General features: G+C 49.1%; 1 protein-coding gene across 2 annotated transcripts; it reads left to right on the top strand.

Annotated features, from left to right (window-relative positions):
• Positions 1-2935: 2935 nt before the first annotated feature.
• DYNLL2 (dynein light chain LC8-type 2) lies at positions 2936-10178 on the top strand. 2 transcript variants are annotated; one of them, XM_047080973.1, is made up of 3 exons: positions 2936-3171; positions 6078-6216; positions 8123-10178. In XM_047080973.1, exons 2-3 carry the CDS (start codon positions 6085-6087, stop codon positions 8258-8260), a joined length of 270 nt encoding a protein of 89 aa, XP_046936929.1. In that variant the 5' UTR covers positions 2936-3171; positions 6078-6084; the 3' UTR covers positions 8261-10178. The 2 variants fall into 2 exon arrangements, with proteins under 2 accessions (XP_046936929.1, XP_046936928.1); XM_047080972.1 differs by lacking the exon at positions 2936-3171 and adding an exon at positions 3954-4176.
• The last annotated feature ends 4852 nt before the right edge of the window (positions 10179-15030 follow it).

Below are 15030 nucleotides of genomic sequence, written 5' to 3'. Positions count from 1 at the left end.
TGAGATGATGAATAGTTTGACTAGATCTGCACAGCTGGTAGACTGGTGGAAAGAATTTCGAATCCAGGCATTCTGGCACCAGGGCCAATGCTTCTAATGACCAGGCTTTGTATGTGTGTATGTGAAGAGTCTGAGGATTCAGCACCGTGGGACACCCACAGTGGGGAGATCTGAGATCTGGGGGGGGGGGGGACCATCAGGGCCCTAGGGGACCCTTAGGTTAAAGAAGGGAGCAGGGGCTAGGGGGCCCAGGATAAGGCAAGAATGAAAGTCCCCTGTGATTTTTACATTTGAAGACATGGTTATGTCATCCGGGCAACAGATAACTGGGCAATCACGAATGTGTAGTGGCATCAAATAAAAAGATCCACCAAGTTAAGCTGACGTATTAATTACAGCAGTTCCTGTGTTGCATAGTAATTACCCTAAACAGTACGCATTTCACATAAATAGCAGTAATTAGTATAGCACGAGTTTCCCAAACTGTGTCCTGTGGAATAGTAGTTCCTGGAGACGTTAATAAACGTTTGGATGAAAAAGGGCTTAGGAGTAAGGTAAGTTTACGAAATGCTAGTATAATTCAGATAGAAAACCAAACCCTTGGTTTACAGTTTTTTCTTTTCTCGGTTAGGAGGCAGGATAGTGGAAGGCTAAGAGTATAGGCCCTGGGAACAGACAGCCTGGGGCTGAATCCTGCACTGACAAAAGCTGGGTAACCTTGGGCAAGTTACTGAACTTCTCTAAGGGGTAGTTTCTGCGTCTGTGCAGAAAGATGGTAATACATATTCACTGTAATTGTTTCAGATTTAAATGCAACAACACATTTAAAACACTTAGAATAGAGCCTGGCGCAAAGTGAAGGCTCTATAAATATTAATTATTGTCTATAAACCATACTATTATTAGCAAGTCTCCATGATATCCCACAGAGTCAGTCTTTCTCACACATATTTCACACACACACTGACATTCATATTTCTTAACAGCAAAGCACTGGTTCTAACTCTGTGCCCGTACCTCCACCCCACCACAGCCCAGGACCGGGAATGACCAAATGCTTGCCTACTCTACTCTAAGCATTGAGGCCAGGGAGAGGGAGGATTTATATATACATCAGCAGTATGGCCTTGGCAGGGCCACCACTAATTCAGTTTCCTCTGTGCCCACTTGAAAAAAAAGTACACATCTTTTGGGTGAACGTTGTCCTGTACCAGGGCACGCAGTTTAGCAAGTGAAGTGTAGGCTATATTTTAGCTCTCACTTGCCTTTTAGGCTGAATGTCATTGTACAATGAACAACCTGCACAACCATACATGGCTGTTCTGATCTTTAGACCATAGAAGGGGCTGGAAGCTAATGACCATTGGAGAAGGAGGGTAAGAGTTCTCCTCCCAGTAATCCATGAGATTAGCTCTCCACAAACCTTGAGGTGATAAAGCATCCTTCTTCATCTCCTCCCTCTCTGCCCACATGTGCCCCGCCCCCCATTCATTCACACAGAGGCTGACATCAGAATACCCTGGGTGTGAGGGGATACAGCAGTCCTCGTCTATTTCTCTGAAATACCCAGAGTTTGGGAGATGATAGAACTGTGGCGAGCAGAATGGGAGGGCATGATTTCTAGGTTTTCCCTAACACATAAGTAACATTAAATTATGATGCTCCTCACCAGAGAAGACCAGGGCCAGAGCAAGTCTGACTTCCTGACCATGGTTTGGGACAGTGAAGGGAAAATGGGAATGGGAGCTTCTTAATCCTCACTGTGTGGCCCAAATGCGTAGCTCCCTATACAGAGTCTCACCACCCCTTTAGGTAGATACTTCCTTTGTGAAACAGAAGGGAAGAAAAATGCAGACATTTCCTGTTCTCTGGAGGTGGGTGGGGTAGAGTGGAAGGCAGGCACCCTCCCAATGGGCACATGCATTAAGGCTCACTCCCACAAATAGCCCCTTCAGCCACAGAGGGGCTGCTGCCTAGAAGCTAAGACCAGGCCTGACTTGCCGGTGATCTGGTGAGGGCTTTGGTTCTCTCCTCTGTAAGGTGAGAAATATGGATGGCCTGAATTTTAAGCTCCTCACATCTCTGCCATACTTTGGTTCGCACGTCTAGGGGGTTCTATTCACTCCCCCTCCAGTCTAGACTGACTAGAAATGGCTTATTCTCACCTCTATCCCAGGAGCCTGCGCGCCAAAGACCAACCTCCCTTCTCACAACTGTGCTTAGGGTCGGCCTCCATTGCTCTTGGTGATAAAGAGCAGCTGGAGCTCCAGCTGGGAGTTTAGGTCCTGTGGCCTTGAGACTTGAGAACAAAGGCTGAGCTGCGTGGGGAAGGGACTTTTCCTGAATGTAAGGGGAGGGGGAGCCCTTGGGGCTGTTTGTGCCTATACCTCTCTGTGGAGCAGGCTGTTCCTCTTCTTCCTACAGATCTGGGGGGAGGAAAGGGGTCCTGTCTTTTCCTCTGAGGCTGATGACTTCACCTCCTTCCCTGCTTCTTCCTCAGGTTAGGATCTCTACCCCTTCCCCAGCTGCTCCCCGGGTCTGAATCTCCTTCCCTCTCTCTTCCTTTATTCTTCTTGGGATTGGGGTCTTTATACCCCTCCCTCTGTCTAAGCCTTGCCTCTTTATTCCTTTTTAGGCCTGGCCTCCTAGCCCTGGTAGAAGGGTCTGCATTCTTCTCCTTCTTTCTCTTCTTAAGGCCACATTCCCTCCCCCAACCCTTTCCAGCTCCCCCTCCCTCCGCCCCGAGGCATTGTGGGAGGAAACAAGATGTGGGGCGAGAGAGGCGCGGGGAGAAGCCCGCAGTGCGGGGCCGGGCGGGCGCAGCCAATGGGGAGGGCGGACGGCGGCGCGCGCGGCGGGGGGGCGGGGGCGGGGCGCTATTTCAGTGGGGGCCGCGCGTCGGCCGCGCTCAGCGGCAGAGCGGAGCGGAGCTGTGAGGCGCCAGCGCGGAGCAGGCGGGCGGGTCGGCGGGCGAGAGGCGGAGCGCGGGCGGCCGGGGAAGCTCGAAGGGCCGACGGCGACGGCGAGCGCTCGGCCCGGGGCTGCGGGAACCGGAGACCGCGGCGGCGGCGGCTGCTGCCGGAGGAGCCGAGGGGACACCGCCCCTGCCCGCACCCTGCCTCAGGCCATCGCTGCTCCCCCGGGGCCCCGCGCAGACTAGCCTCCGTGAAGGTGAGCGGTGGGTGGGGGCGTCCCCGGGGCGGCGGCCCGCACCTGTCGCGTGTAGGCCCACGCGCCGGGCCCAGCCCCGAGGCCCGGAGCAGGGCTGGCCTCGGCGTGACGCCCCCGGCGCCCCTCCTTCCCGGGGCTGCGCCACCCCGTGTCCTGGCGACCCCTGGGCTCGGCTGGAGGCCCTGGGCTGCGGAGGTGCGGCTCCCCGCCTCCTCCCCGCCCCCCACCCCTACAGTCTCTGCGCTGCGTGGAGGCCTCTGGTGTTTGGGGCCGAGGGAGAGGGGGTGGAGAGGGCTCGGGCGTGACGCGGCGCCTCCTGCCGCCGCCGCCACCCTCTGGGGCGTCCTTCCTGCAGCGAGGACGCCCAGTCACTCCGGCGCTGCTCCAGGCCGGGCGGGGGAGGGCGGCTGACCGGCCGGGGCGGAGGTGGGGGGAGGATGCTTTCTCCTTCCCCAGGTGCTGGCCTTTGGGGACCGCCGCTCTCTGGAGGATGGCACGGTGGAGGGATAAGCCCCCTTGGAGATCTCAAGGGAGGAAATACAAGCGTTTGTGTGTGTTGGGGGCTGGGGAGGGTAGGGTGGTCCGTCTTTCGGAGGCTTAGCCTTTTCTGTTGCAAAACCGGGGTTAGAGGATGGGGAGCTGTCCTGGAGTGCCCTCTTCGCTTTTCACAGGATCCCCTGGCTCTTGACTGAGGCAGCTGGCCTGGGGCCTTCTGGTCATTCTTCTGTCTGAAGGCCCAGGTCCCCCTTTTTTTTTTTCTCAGGAGGGAGGGGTTAGGCCGGGCACCTCCCTGTCCTTTTCTCATTGGCACCTTGGACAGGGCAGGTTGGGGCTAGGCCTCCCCTCTTAGACGCCTGGGGGGCCAGGGGTGAAGAATCGTAGCATTGTAGTCACAAGACCCAACGTTATGTAACTGCAGGCTCTCTCCTACTAGAGAGTAAGGTGGCTTTTAATTATTGTGACAAAGTTGTTCCTTTGGACTTTGGTGATGAGGCAGTGGAGCAGGTGAGTTTGCTGGGAAAACCGGTGCCAATTTCATGCTTTAACTTCGCAGTCTCTAACCAGGCCCCACCCCCACCCTAGCGTTTGTAAACAGTGCCCCCTTCTGAGTGGTAACCTGGCATAGGGTACCAGGTGACACTAGTTTTCTTCAAATATAAAGAGCCTTATAGTATCAGAACATTCTTCCTCTGCTGCTGTTGTATATCTGCTCAAACTCCTTGAAGTTGCCCCATATCATATTTCAACCATTGGTTTTTAAAATGAAGATGTTGTTTTGCCCAAGGTCATGTAGCTCGCCTTGAACAGGGTTCTCCGGACCTTTCCTCAGCACCAGGTGGTGCACACAGACTCCTTGAGGCTCTTTTTCTTTCGGGTGTGGGGCAGAGGATGCTGGTCCACTAACCCTTTGCTCTGCCAGTCTCTGCTGAAGTGGAACCAGCCCTGCTTAGTTTGAAAGTGCCAGACAGAGGTGGCCTTGGGTGCGGTCAAGGGCTGTGTGGTTGGCAGCTAGCATGTATGCTTTCTTTGCATCTGGTGCAGGCTGAAGGAGTAATCATGAGTTCTGCTTTCCCTTTCAGTTCACCCAGCTCACAGGCTAGTGTGGACTCAGAGATCAGGGTGGCCTGATACCATCTCAGGGTATCATTCCCATATCAAGGTATCATTCCCAGGGGTCTGTCTTTGAGCGGGCAGCTCCCCCCACCCCCGCCTTAATATCAGACAGGGCTGGAATGACGACATCTTTTGTCCACTGGGTTGGATGACAAAATTCCTCTTTGTGGGGGGGGGGGTCAGTGTGATGGGACTGTGGTCAAGGACAAGATTGGATTTTGCAGCTCATCTCTGTTCTTGCATCTCACCTCACATGGTATAGACTGCCAGCTGGATCCTGACTAGTTTTATCGGGGTTCCTGTCATTCTAGGAATGGACCATGCAAGGTGTATCCCAGAACTCTGGTTGCTGTAGGATGAATGCCACGGCTTAGATAGCAGAGATATGAAAAAAGACTGTTAATAATTTCTTGCCTTTTGTTAGCTCTATCACTATCACTGGGCATTGACAATCTTTCTCTGTGAAAGACCAGGTAGCAAATATTTTAGGCTTTATAGGCCTTGCATTCTCTTGCAACTAACTACTCCATTCTGCCATTGTAGCCTGTTTCTGTAAAACTTTATCTACAGAAACAGATGGTGGGCTGAATCTGGCCGACAGACCCCAGTGTAGACTGTCCTTGTTTGTAGGTGTTCTCATATTAACCTTAATTAATCCTTATAGAGGATAGAGAGCTATCCTCATTGCTAAAATGGAAGTAATGAATGCAGTAAGGCTAAGTGACTTGTCCTTAGAGTACAAGACTTCATAGTCAGGACCAGAAGTCAGGCCTACTGATTCCTAGTCCCATCTTGTTTCCACTATGATACCAATGATGCAATAATGGTCATTAAATTAAGGATTTATTGTGTTCAGGTGTTAATGCCACCTAGTTTACCCTTGATAACCCTGAGTCTCCATTTTAAGATGATGGTATGAAAGCACAGAGGTTAAGTAACTTGCCCAAGGACACAGCTAGTAGGTTACAGATATGTTGTAATGTCTTGGCAATTGATGCTTTTGAAAATATCAGAAATAAATTTAAAGTTAGAAAAGCCTCATTTTACAAATGATTAAAAACTGATGGCTAATTATGTCTTTTTTACTATCTACCTTGTATTTCCCAGGCTTGGGAACCATGTCTTTGCTTAAAGCTTAGGACCTCCTTCTCCTAATTAATACCTCATGTCTTTGTTTTCTGTTGCCCTCACTCTCTGTACTCAGCTCTCCCACTGAGGCTCCACATTCAGCTGCTAATGCTCATTGCTTAGCGCATGGGGCTGTCAGCTTCACCTCTCTGCTTCTTCTGCAGTGTCACGATGTCTGACCGGAAGGCAGTGATCAAGAACGCAGACATGTCTGAGGACATGCAACAGGATGCCGTTGACTGCGCCACGCAGGCTATGGAGAAGTACAACATAGAGAAGGACATTGCTGCCTATATCAAGAAGGTGCGCCCAGAGAGCTGTGCCTTTTAGCCAGGGATGGGGATGGGCAGCTGAGCTGGGGACTTAAGAAAGCAGGTATAACCCATGTAAACAAAACCCAGGAGATTGCAAAGCAGACAAATTAGGGAATGATTCTTACCAAAGCCTTCACCTTAGGAATTCTTAACAGGAACTCTGCCAAAGTGTGCGTGTGTGTGTGTGTATAGATAGTTATGTGATAATAGATAATTTATAGATAATTGCAAGGCATTGGGTAGAGAAACTTGGGATCAAATATGACCCCATTAATTCAGAAGTATTCAAAATGTAGATAAGGATATTTGAACAGATAATATAAGATCATACACAAATTTTCAGGGAACTGCATCATTTAAAGTGAGATATCCCTATAGTAATCCCTATCATGTGGTGGTTTCTTTTTCTTTTAGAAAGGACACAGGTACTATATCACCTCTTTCTCCTCACCTTCTTAAGAAAAGGGTGGGCTTGAATATATAATATTGGATGAGCAATATGGGCAATAGGTTTAGTCCCTGAAAAATTCCTGAATGAATGAGTGAATGGATGTGGTTAACATGGTGAAGAAGCAGCTGAGCTAGAAGTGAGAAGTGGTACCCAAGGGTCTCTGATTTTGTTTAGAATCTATGTCCATTGGTGACATAATCCAGTCTTTGGTATTTTCAACTCTTATATCCCAGAAAGGATGTCTAAGTATAGTGGTATTCTGGTCCATAGAGGTGGTAGGGTATCCTTAAGTTTTCCAGAGTTTTGCTTCTCTATGCAGGTAAAGAGGAAACTCTGGAGTCCTGAGAGACTTTCTGTGTAAGGAGCCAATGGTGCAGACCCAGCAAGGCTGCTGGGGGTGCTAGCTCCTTGCTGAGTGATGGCCTTATCTGTCCTGTACGGGGAATCTGGAATTATGGACTTTGAGGGTCAGGAGAATCCTTAGATTATATCTGTCCCAGGTTCCTTGTTTTGCTGATTGAGAAAATAAGACCCAGGGAAGTGACTATGACTCTCCTATCTTACACAGAGTAAGAGTCAGCATTAAGTCTAGATTTGGTGATCCATGCCCTTTCTACTGTTCCCTAATACCTCTTGGAGTCCTGTGGTATAGGGGCTGTGAGGAGTCCAAACAAGTTGTATGTTGAGCACCTAGGGGACAGTCCCAGGGTTGGCAGCTTTGCTAGGCCCATGGTGGAGGGCTGCTGCATGGCAGGGTGCATCTACTCAGCCATCTGTTTCCTGCTGCATGCATGGAGTGACCGGGAATTGCCTGTCTGATTAGGTCATAAGGATTTCCTAGGTTGCTTTGGTGCTGAACTTGTGCCCTTGAGAGAAGTGAAGGAAATTGCCTTGATCTCATGGCCGATGTCCTTGTTCTGCATCTTACAGCCCACACGGTGTCTGGCACATAGGAATGGGTTTAATGTTGACTTACAAAGAACTGCTTCCTGGTACTCCTGACTTTGGCTGTAGGGTCTTGCTTCTTGGCATTTGGAAATGCTGTTTTAATAATGTGGGAGGCAATGGGTGTCCAGTCAGGGAGGCTCTTCTGTTTTCCACATGCTGCGTGACTCTGGAGTGGTCTTTTATGCCTCTGGCTTCCCTGACTCCTTTCCTAAAGAATCACAGGGTGGGCTATGGAGTAGGGTAGCTAGGAGGAGGGGAGATGATCAGGGTGTAAAGTGCTAGAGAGAAATAACAGAGCCTTTGCGGTGTTCCATTATTAATGAAGGAAGGAGTGTCCTAGCCAGCCTTAACCTGAGCTCCTGAGGTTTGGGGAGCTGAGGCCATGGGCTAGGGGTAGGTGGGGGATGATAACTAAATTAATCCGATTCCTATTCTGATTTCTCATCTTCCAGCTGTCCTAATCACCTTTCTTCTCTCCCTTTTATTCTTCTTTTAGGAATTTGACAAGAAATATAACCCTACCTGGCATTGTATCGTGGGCCGAAATTTTGGCAGCTATGTTACACACGAGACAAAGCACTTCATCTATTTTTACTTGGGTCAAGTTGCAATCCTCCTCTTCAAGTCAGGCTAGGTGGCCACAGTGAAGGTGTCAGTGGCGGCGGCAGCGATGGCAAGCAGGCGGCGTTGCTGGGACTGTTTTGCACTGGGGCCAGCATCAGGATGTCCTCTCCAATGGCTGTGCTACTGCATGGACTGTATACTCGATTTCATGTGTATGTCGCAGTAAACAAAACCAAACTTCTTTCTGTTTAGTTGCCTGGGGAAGAAGGCTGCTTTACGTTTATTTTTCAAGACTTAAAATTTTTTTCTTTGGTTGTATTGCACTAGAAAGTCTCTCCCACTCCTCCCTCTTCTCTTTCTCTCCCTATATAAAATAAAAAGCCCTCCACAAAGTCTGTAAGCCTAGGAGGGCTGGGGAAGGAAATTGGTTTCTGGAGGTGGAAGTAAATGTAGTAGCCTCCTCCTGGCAGCGGATGCTGCTTTGGGAGGGCCAGGGGGGCTGCAGGGGGGGCGGCATTAGGATTGGCAGGGAGAGAGGGATAGGAAGGAGGTAGGGGGATTGATCTAGTACCAGGGAGAATATTCCACTGAACTGTGATTTCACGGCTTGGGGCAAAGGGTGGGGTGGGGGGTGGATTCTTTAAGGGGCCCTGAGACGTGTTTGTCTGTGGTGTGTGGGAGTGGGGAGCAGACTTGTCTTGCTGTCTTTGTCAGAAGAGTTTCTAAGTAAGGGCTGTGTCTTTGTGGATTACCTTCTTTTATTCTTCCTGCTGGAGCTCCTGCTAGGAGGATGTCGGAGGTAGGATTAGCTTGATTTTTTTTCCGATTCATTCTTCTCTCCTTCTGTCTGCTCCCTGCTTAGCCCTTGGTTTTCTCATTCCTCTGGAGTTCTCTTAGAGCAGCCCCTGTTAGTTGGCTGGCAAGGGAATTTCTGGTGACTGTAGTACCTTAGTTAAGTCTTAGCAATCAAACCAAATCAATGTCTCCCTTGATTCTCCTCTGTGTATATGTATGTATGTGTGTGTGTGTCTTGGTTTGGGGTAGAGGGGAGGGAGGGGCAGGACAGTGTGGAATCTCTAGGGTGTATGGGTAGATAGGCTGCACAGTTAGTTCTAATTGGGCCTTTATGTTAAAAAATCTCTGGGGCTGAAGATAGTTGTCAACTCCCAGGCCATCTGGCCCAGACACTGCTTGCTCTATGGCTATCTGCTCCCCAGAAGGCTTTGGGAGGATTATCCATGAGGAGATGGCTATGATGCCATCTGCCCTGGAACTGGTTCTCCATGGAGAGGGAAAGTGACGTTGTGGGTGGTTGCAGCCTCTTGTGGGAGGTAGGGATAGAAGTGATAAAGGGCTGTGAGGACCTTTGGGGGAACTTTGGAGGGGATTGGTCTTGCAGTGGTGAAGCTGGGTATCAGGCAATGGAGCAGGGCTGCTAGTGGCAGGAGATTCCAAGGAGAGTGTGGGGGGAAATCTTGTCTGTTGATCAAACAGGGATGGTGGAGGGAGGGCAGTCATTGCTGACTGAGCTGCTGATTCTTGTAAATCGCATTTAAAACTCTCATGTGTAGGGTTGACACTATGGGAGGGGGGTGGTTGGGATCCAGCTCATTCTTTTTTCTTTTTTTTTCTAAGTCCATCCTTGGGGCTGGTGGGGAGGCAGGGGAATGCCCCCTCCCTAAGCCTTTAGTGTGTGCCGAGTTTTCTTTTTGATGCTGACAGGGGAGGGTGGGTACGGGGATGGTGAGTGAGTTCCCTATATCAAACCCTTCGGTGGGCACAAGATTGAGTGCTTGGTTTTAGGTTTTGTTTTTTTATGATTGTCCAGATCTGTGTTTCCCCCTGCCTTCCCAGACTTGTGTGGCCAGTTGGAAATGTCTAGTTTGTGTTCATCTCTCCCTCATTTCTGGAGCAGGGGCTGAGACCCCACCACATCTTCTATGCTCTGCATCCATGCCTCTTTTGGACATTAAAGGTCGATTGATGCACTTCTGAGCTGTTTGGGTTTTTTGGGGGGGGGGGGGGATGGTGGGTAAAAGGGTTGCCCTGGTGGCAGTGATGCCACATGGGTGGGGGTAGAGGGTATCTAGGGTGGAATAGAATTGGGGCTGAAGAGTTAAGACCAGGCAGAGAGACTGATTGGCCCGAATTAGGTCTTAGTTGTAGGGTCTAGTCTGTGGCCCCTTAATGGCATGGGGCGGGGCGGGGGGAGGACTAACCAGTAGTACTCACCCACAGGGCTTTCTAGGTATCTTGGTGGAGATGGCCAGATGCGCCACTTTTTGGGTCTTTGGTGTAGTAGATGTTGCCTCCCCAGTTTCCAGCCCCAGGTCCAGATGGCGGTTTCCAGCTGCTGTCTTAGACCTGAAGAGCTTCTTAGCTTCTTAGAACTTTTGGCCAAAGCTCATAGCCCTCCTCCTTATTCTATGCTTCCCTGAGACCTGGACACTGTCTGTTAGCTAAATGCTGCTCTAGCCACTTAGAAATGGAAAAGTAGGGGATCTTTAGAAAAGTGGAAACACTTGGGGGAACGTGAGTGATTCCCCAACCCCTAGGTTGTCCTGGTTGTTCCACATGGGGTCTCCTGCTCCCACACACCTGAAGAAATCAGCAATACTTCTGAAAGGATCTGCCCACCCCGAATGCCAAACAATTATTAACAATCCTCATGGAAGTGTCAGGGAACAGAAGTGCTTCGTACTCTTTTCTGTTGCTTCTTACTCAAAAACATGCCCTGAGTTTTTGTGTATGTGTGCCTAGGATGCTGTCACACAGAACAACACAAGTTCTGTGTTTCCAAGGCGTACAACCTTCTAATCAAAGCAGGTCTACACATTGAAAAGCTTTTCCAATGGTGATAAATGTACAATCAAGGAAATAAACTGGGTAATGAGCTATTAATTATTAGAGATAGGTAGATTGAATTCCCTCAGCTAGGAAGTTGGTGGGCTGGATCTTGGAGAAGGCTCTGTCTCTGGGGGCGGTGAGGTCCTAAGGGGCTGTCAAACCCCAAATTCTGTTCTGGCCTTTGGTGTGATGAATAATTTGACAGCTGGAGCACTGAGGGATGAGCGAGGCCGTGGTCCACATTTTGTCTGTGATGGGTGTCTCTAGGGCCCAAACCCCACCCCCTTCCTGCCCTGGTGGGAGAGGCAGTCCAGCTGGCATCTGTGGACAACACATCCCTGCACAGGTAGGTACATTGTACATCTGGAAGGCTAATCCTGCAATGCTTTGTGGTGAGGATGACCCTGTGGGGCACAGGAAGGGCAGGATGGGAGGATGGGTTACAGAGGGAACTGTGGAAGGCAGATGGACATTGTGGCGTAGAGGAAAGCAGCCACTATCAGAACTGGGGCCAGGCAAAGAGTGGGATTGTCCATCTTCCACCTCTTTTATCCTGTTCAATCTCTGGGGCCTTTGGCTGGACCTAACTGAAAGGCAGATGGCAAGGCTGAGCAATCTGTAAGGGTCAGCCCCCTCTCAGGGAACAGAATGGAGAATAAATCGAAGGGGGACAAACCAAACCAACATGGTAGGGAGTTGTCTCTGTTGCCATGGGTATGTGTGTCTGTCTCTAGAACTCTAGTGTCCACAGGCCTAGGCCTAAGAGGTGGCTGTCCCCTTAACTCTCCCCTCACTTCCTTCATGTCTTTACTCAGACATCCTGTTACCCATCAGAAGGGCCTTCTGACATCCTATATTAAATTGCATTCTCCAACCCCCCCACCCCCCACTTCACTACTAACCTTATTACCCAGTTTAATTCAGCACAGAACCTGCCAATGCAGACATGCATGCTGTTTACTTGTTGGTCTCCCACAACTAGAATATAAACTCTGACAGCAGAGCCATTTTCCCTTTTCTTCACTGCCTTCTTCGAGCACACACAACAGCACTTGTCCTGGAGTAAATGCTTGATAAATGTTGGTGGTTCACATGAAAAAGGAAGAGTGTAAGCGAGCCTTAGGGCAGCTCCCCTGCCCTAGGACAGCCCGGCCTTTCCTGAAGAGACTTCTGTCTGGCTTCATGCCCTCTTGCTGCCCAACCTGTGCATCGTCCTGCTGCCTGGAGAGGAGTGAGTGTGTCACTCCCCAAGTGTGCTCAAGCTTCAGCCCTTTGTGCCTGCCAGCTATGGAAGAATGAAAGCATGTGTTCATAAAGTGCATTTTAAAGCATTTCAGTTTCTGCCCCAGATACCCCTGAGCAACCCTCTGGGCTGGACCCAGCAGTGGTTAGGTGCGTTTTTGGATAAGACTGAATCAGGGTGGGTGACTTGCCGAAGACCGTGTAGCTTCGCGGTGGCGTCACTGGAGTCCAGGCGCTGTGACCCATAAGGCTGGACTGGGTTTGACAGCAGTGGTCTCGCTGATATTCTTTGAGGTTTAGGCCCAGCTCTCTGAGCTTAGGAGTAAATCCCTGGTTGCACTGCTATTCCCTTTCCCAGGCTCTGCTTCAGCAAGGGCAGGGAACTATCCTCCCTTCTCGCTCCTCCCATATACTAAAGATTGAGGAGCTGCCCCTCCCTCCTTGAAGTCTCACCTAGTAAGTCTTCTGGACTTAGGAGAAAAAACAGAATCCCAGAGTCCTGACCTCTTAGGCCTCCCCTGAACTAAAGGTACAGCTTCCCTACCATCCTGGTAACAAAGAGTGACCCATATCACCTGTTGCAGAGGTCAAGTGTACCTGTATGAATATCTTTGTGATGTAATGGGCCTGGTGTCTAGATCAACGCACAGGCATAGTCCTATGCATAGACAGCTGCTGTGCCAATATAGACAGGTTCATAAGGAAAGATCAAAATCCCAGGTCCCTGTGCCTCTCCTTCCTTGCTTTGTCTAAAAGGTGTGCAGTGCTTGTGGTGAGGCTGCTAGACGTTGTTCTCTTGAGTTTCCAGAGAGAGGCCAAACATGCAAAAACAGTGTGGTAGTGTGGGTTGAACCCAGTTCTAGAATCAGAAGATCTAGGGTTGAGTCCCAGCTCAAGTCCACTCTGAGGCTCAATTTCTTCATCTGAAAATGGGGATGATACCTATCTACCCTAAAGTATATGACATGTATGCAAAAGTGCTTTGAGAGTGGAAAGCAATGATGAGGAGGACACTGATTATTAGGCTCTGTGACAATAAAGCTTGGGGAAAGAATAAAGGATTCTGGGAAGTCAGGGCCTTCAAATAACCCCTCACACCTTGTACCAGCCTTCCCCTTCATGTCCAAATATACCTGTATTATAGAGAAGGAAATTAAGGACCAGATAAGGAAAGAAACTGACCTAACATCACATGGATGTTTGGGACAATTGGGATGCCGACTCCCAGGCCAGTTCTGATGTAAACATTCATGTATATGTTTTTTAATTCTCTTGGGGGCATATTTGATTATTTACTTATTTAAAATGTCTTATTGAGAGACAGAGCTTGAGCGGGGGAGGAGCAGAGAGAGACGGAGACAGAGGATCCAAAGCAGGCTCTGTGCTGACAGCAGAGAGCCCGATGTGGGACTGGAACCCATGAACTGCAAGACCATAACCTGAGCCAAAGTTGGACACTTAACCGACTGAACCACCCAGGCGCCCCTTGAAGCATCTTTTATTTTTTTAATGTCAGTTTACTTTTCTATTTTTTAAAAATCTGTATTGAAATTGCCAATTTTTTTCTGTAAGGGTCAGATAGTAAATATTTTAGGCTTCATGGGCCATATGACATTGTATACGTAGTTGTCACAACTGCTGAACTCTGCCATTGTAGCATGGAAGTGGCTGTGGGCAATATGTAAACAAACGAGCATGGATGTCTTCCAATAAAACCAAACAGGCAGCGGGCCAGATTTGACCTGTAGACCATAGTTTGCCCAACCCTGATTTATTTTTTCTAATGTTTATTTATTTATTGAGAGAGAAAGAGAGCATGAGCAGATGAGGGTCAGAGAGAGAGAATCCCAAGCAGGCTCCATGCTGTCAGCACAGAGCCCGACATGGGGTCTGAACTCACAAACCACAAGATCATGACCCGAGCCAAAGTCAGACGCTTAAGGACTGATCCACCCAGGCACCCCTGCTGACCCCTAATTTAGATAGATTAACATGATTCAATATTCCAAAGTAGAAAAAGTGGAAATTCTCCCTCCCACTTCTGTCCCCGAGCATTGACTGGGTTTCCCTCCTTAGAAACAATTAACGTTATGAGATTTGTGTTTCCTTTCAGATACAGTTGATAAAAAGCGTATTTTTAAGTGGCTGTACAATATTCCGATGTGTTGCATGTAGTTTAATAAGCATGAAAGGACTAGGACTCCTGAAGACATGTCCTGAAAGACAGAACACTCTTCTACGTGTATTGTCCTGACTTGCCCAATGGACTCCTTCATCAGGATAATCTTTGGAACAACTAGGATTTGCCTGGGAGTTTTGGGGATCATGCCTGATGAATATGCTGAGCGATCCCTTTTGGGCCAAAAACAACTCTGACTCTTGGGAGTGCAATATTTTTTTTAGGTGGTTTGTGTACCAGTTTCACCAGTAAAACATAACCGGTAGGAAGGATATCTATTTGTTCTATCTATCTATCTATCTATCTATCTATCTAATCTATCTATCTAGTTTCTTACTAGGAATTGGTTTACTTACTTGTGGGGGACAGGTAGGCCAGTCTGGAATATAGTTCAGGCTGTAAGGAAGGTCAGACTGGAAGCTCAGGCAGGAGGTAACACTGAAGTCCACAGGTAGAATTCTTTAGGGAAACTTCAGGCCTTTCAGCTGATTGGAAGTTGGTCCACCCAGATTATCCAGGATAATCTCCTTTACATAAAGTTAACTGACTGTAGACATTAATCACACCTACAA

The sequence above is a fragment of the Lynx rufus genome, unplaced genomic scaffold (genome assembly GCF_022079265.1).
Source record: "Lynx rufus isolate CCGP_SWC_20201006 ecotype Redwood Valley unplaced genomic scaffold, mLynRuf1.p SCAF_18, whole genome shotgun sequence".
Classification (NCBI taxonomy): domain Eukaryota; kingdom Metazoa; phylum Chordata; class Mammalia; order Carnivora; family Felidae; genus Lynx; species Lynx rufus.
The sequence above is the reverse complement of the archived record's forward strand: the minus strand, read 5'-3'. Positions and strand labels throughout refer to the sequence as shown.

Excerpts from the sequence above, each read along its gene's own strand:
- DYNLL2 (XM_047080972.1), top strand. Across the intron at positions 6,217-8,122 it reads TTGCTGCCTATATCAAGAAG|GAATTTGACAAGAAATATAA; the intron begins GTGCGCCCAGAG and ends TTCTTCTTTTAG.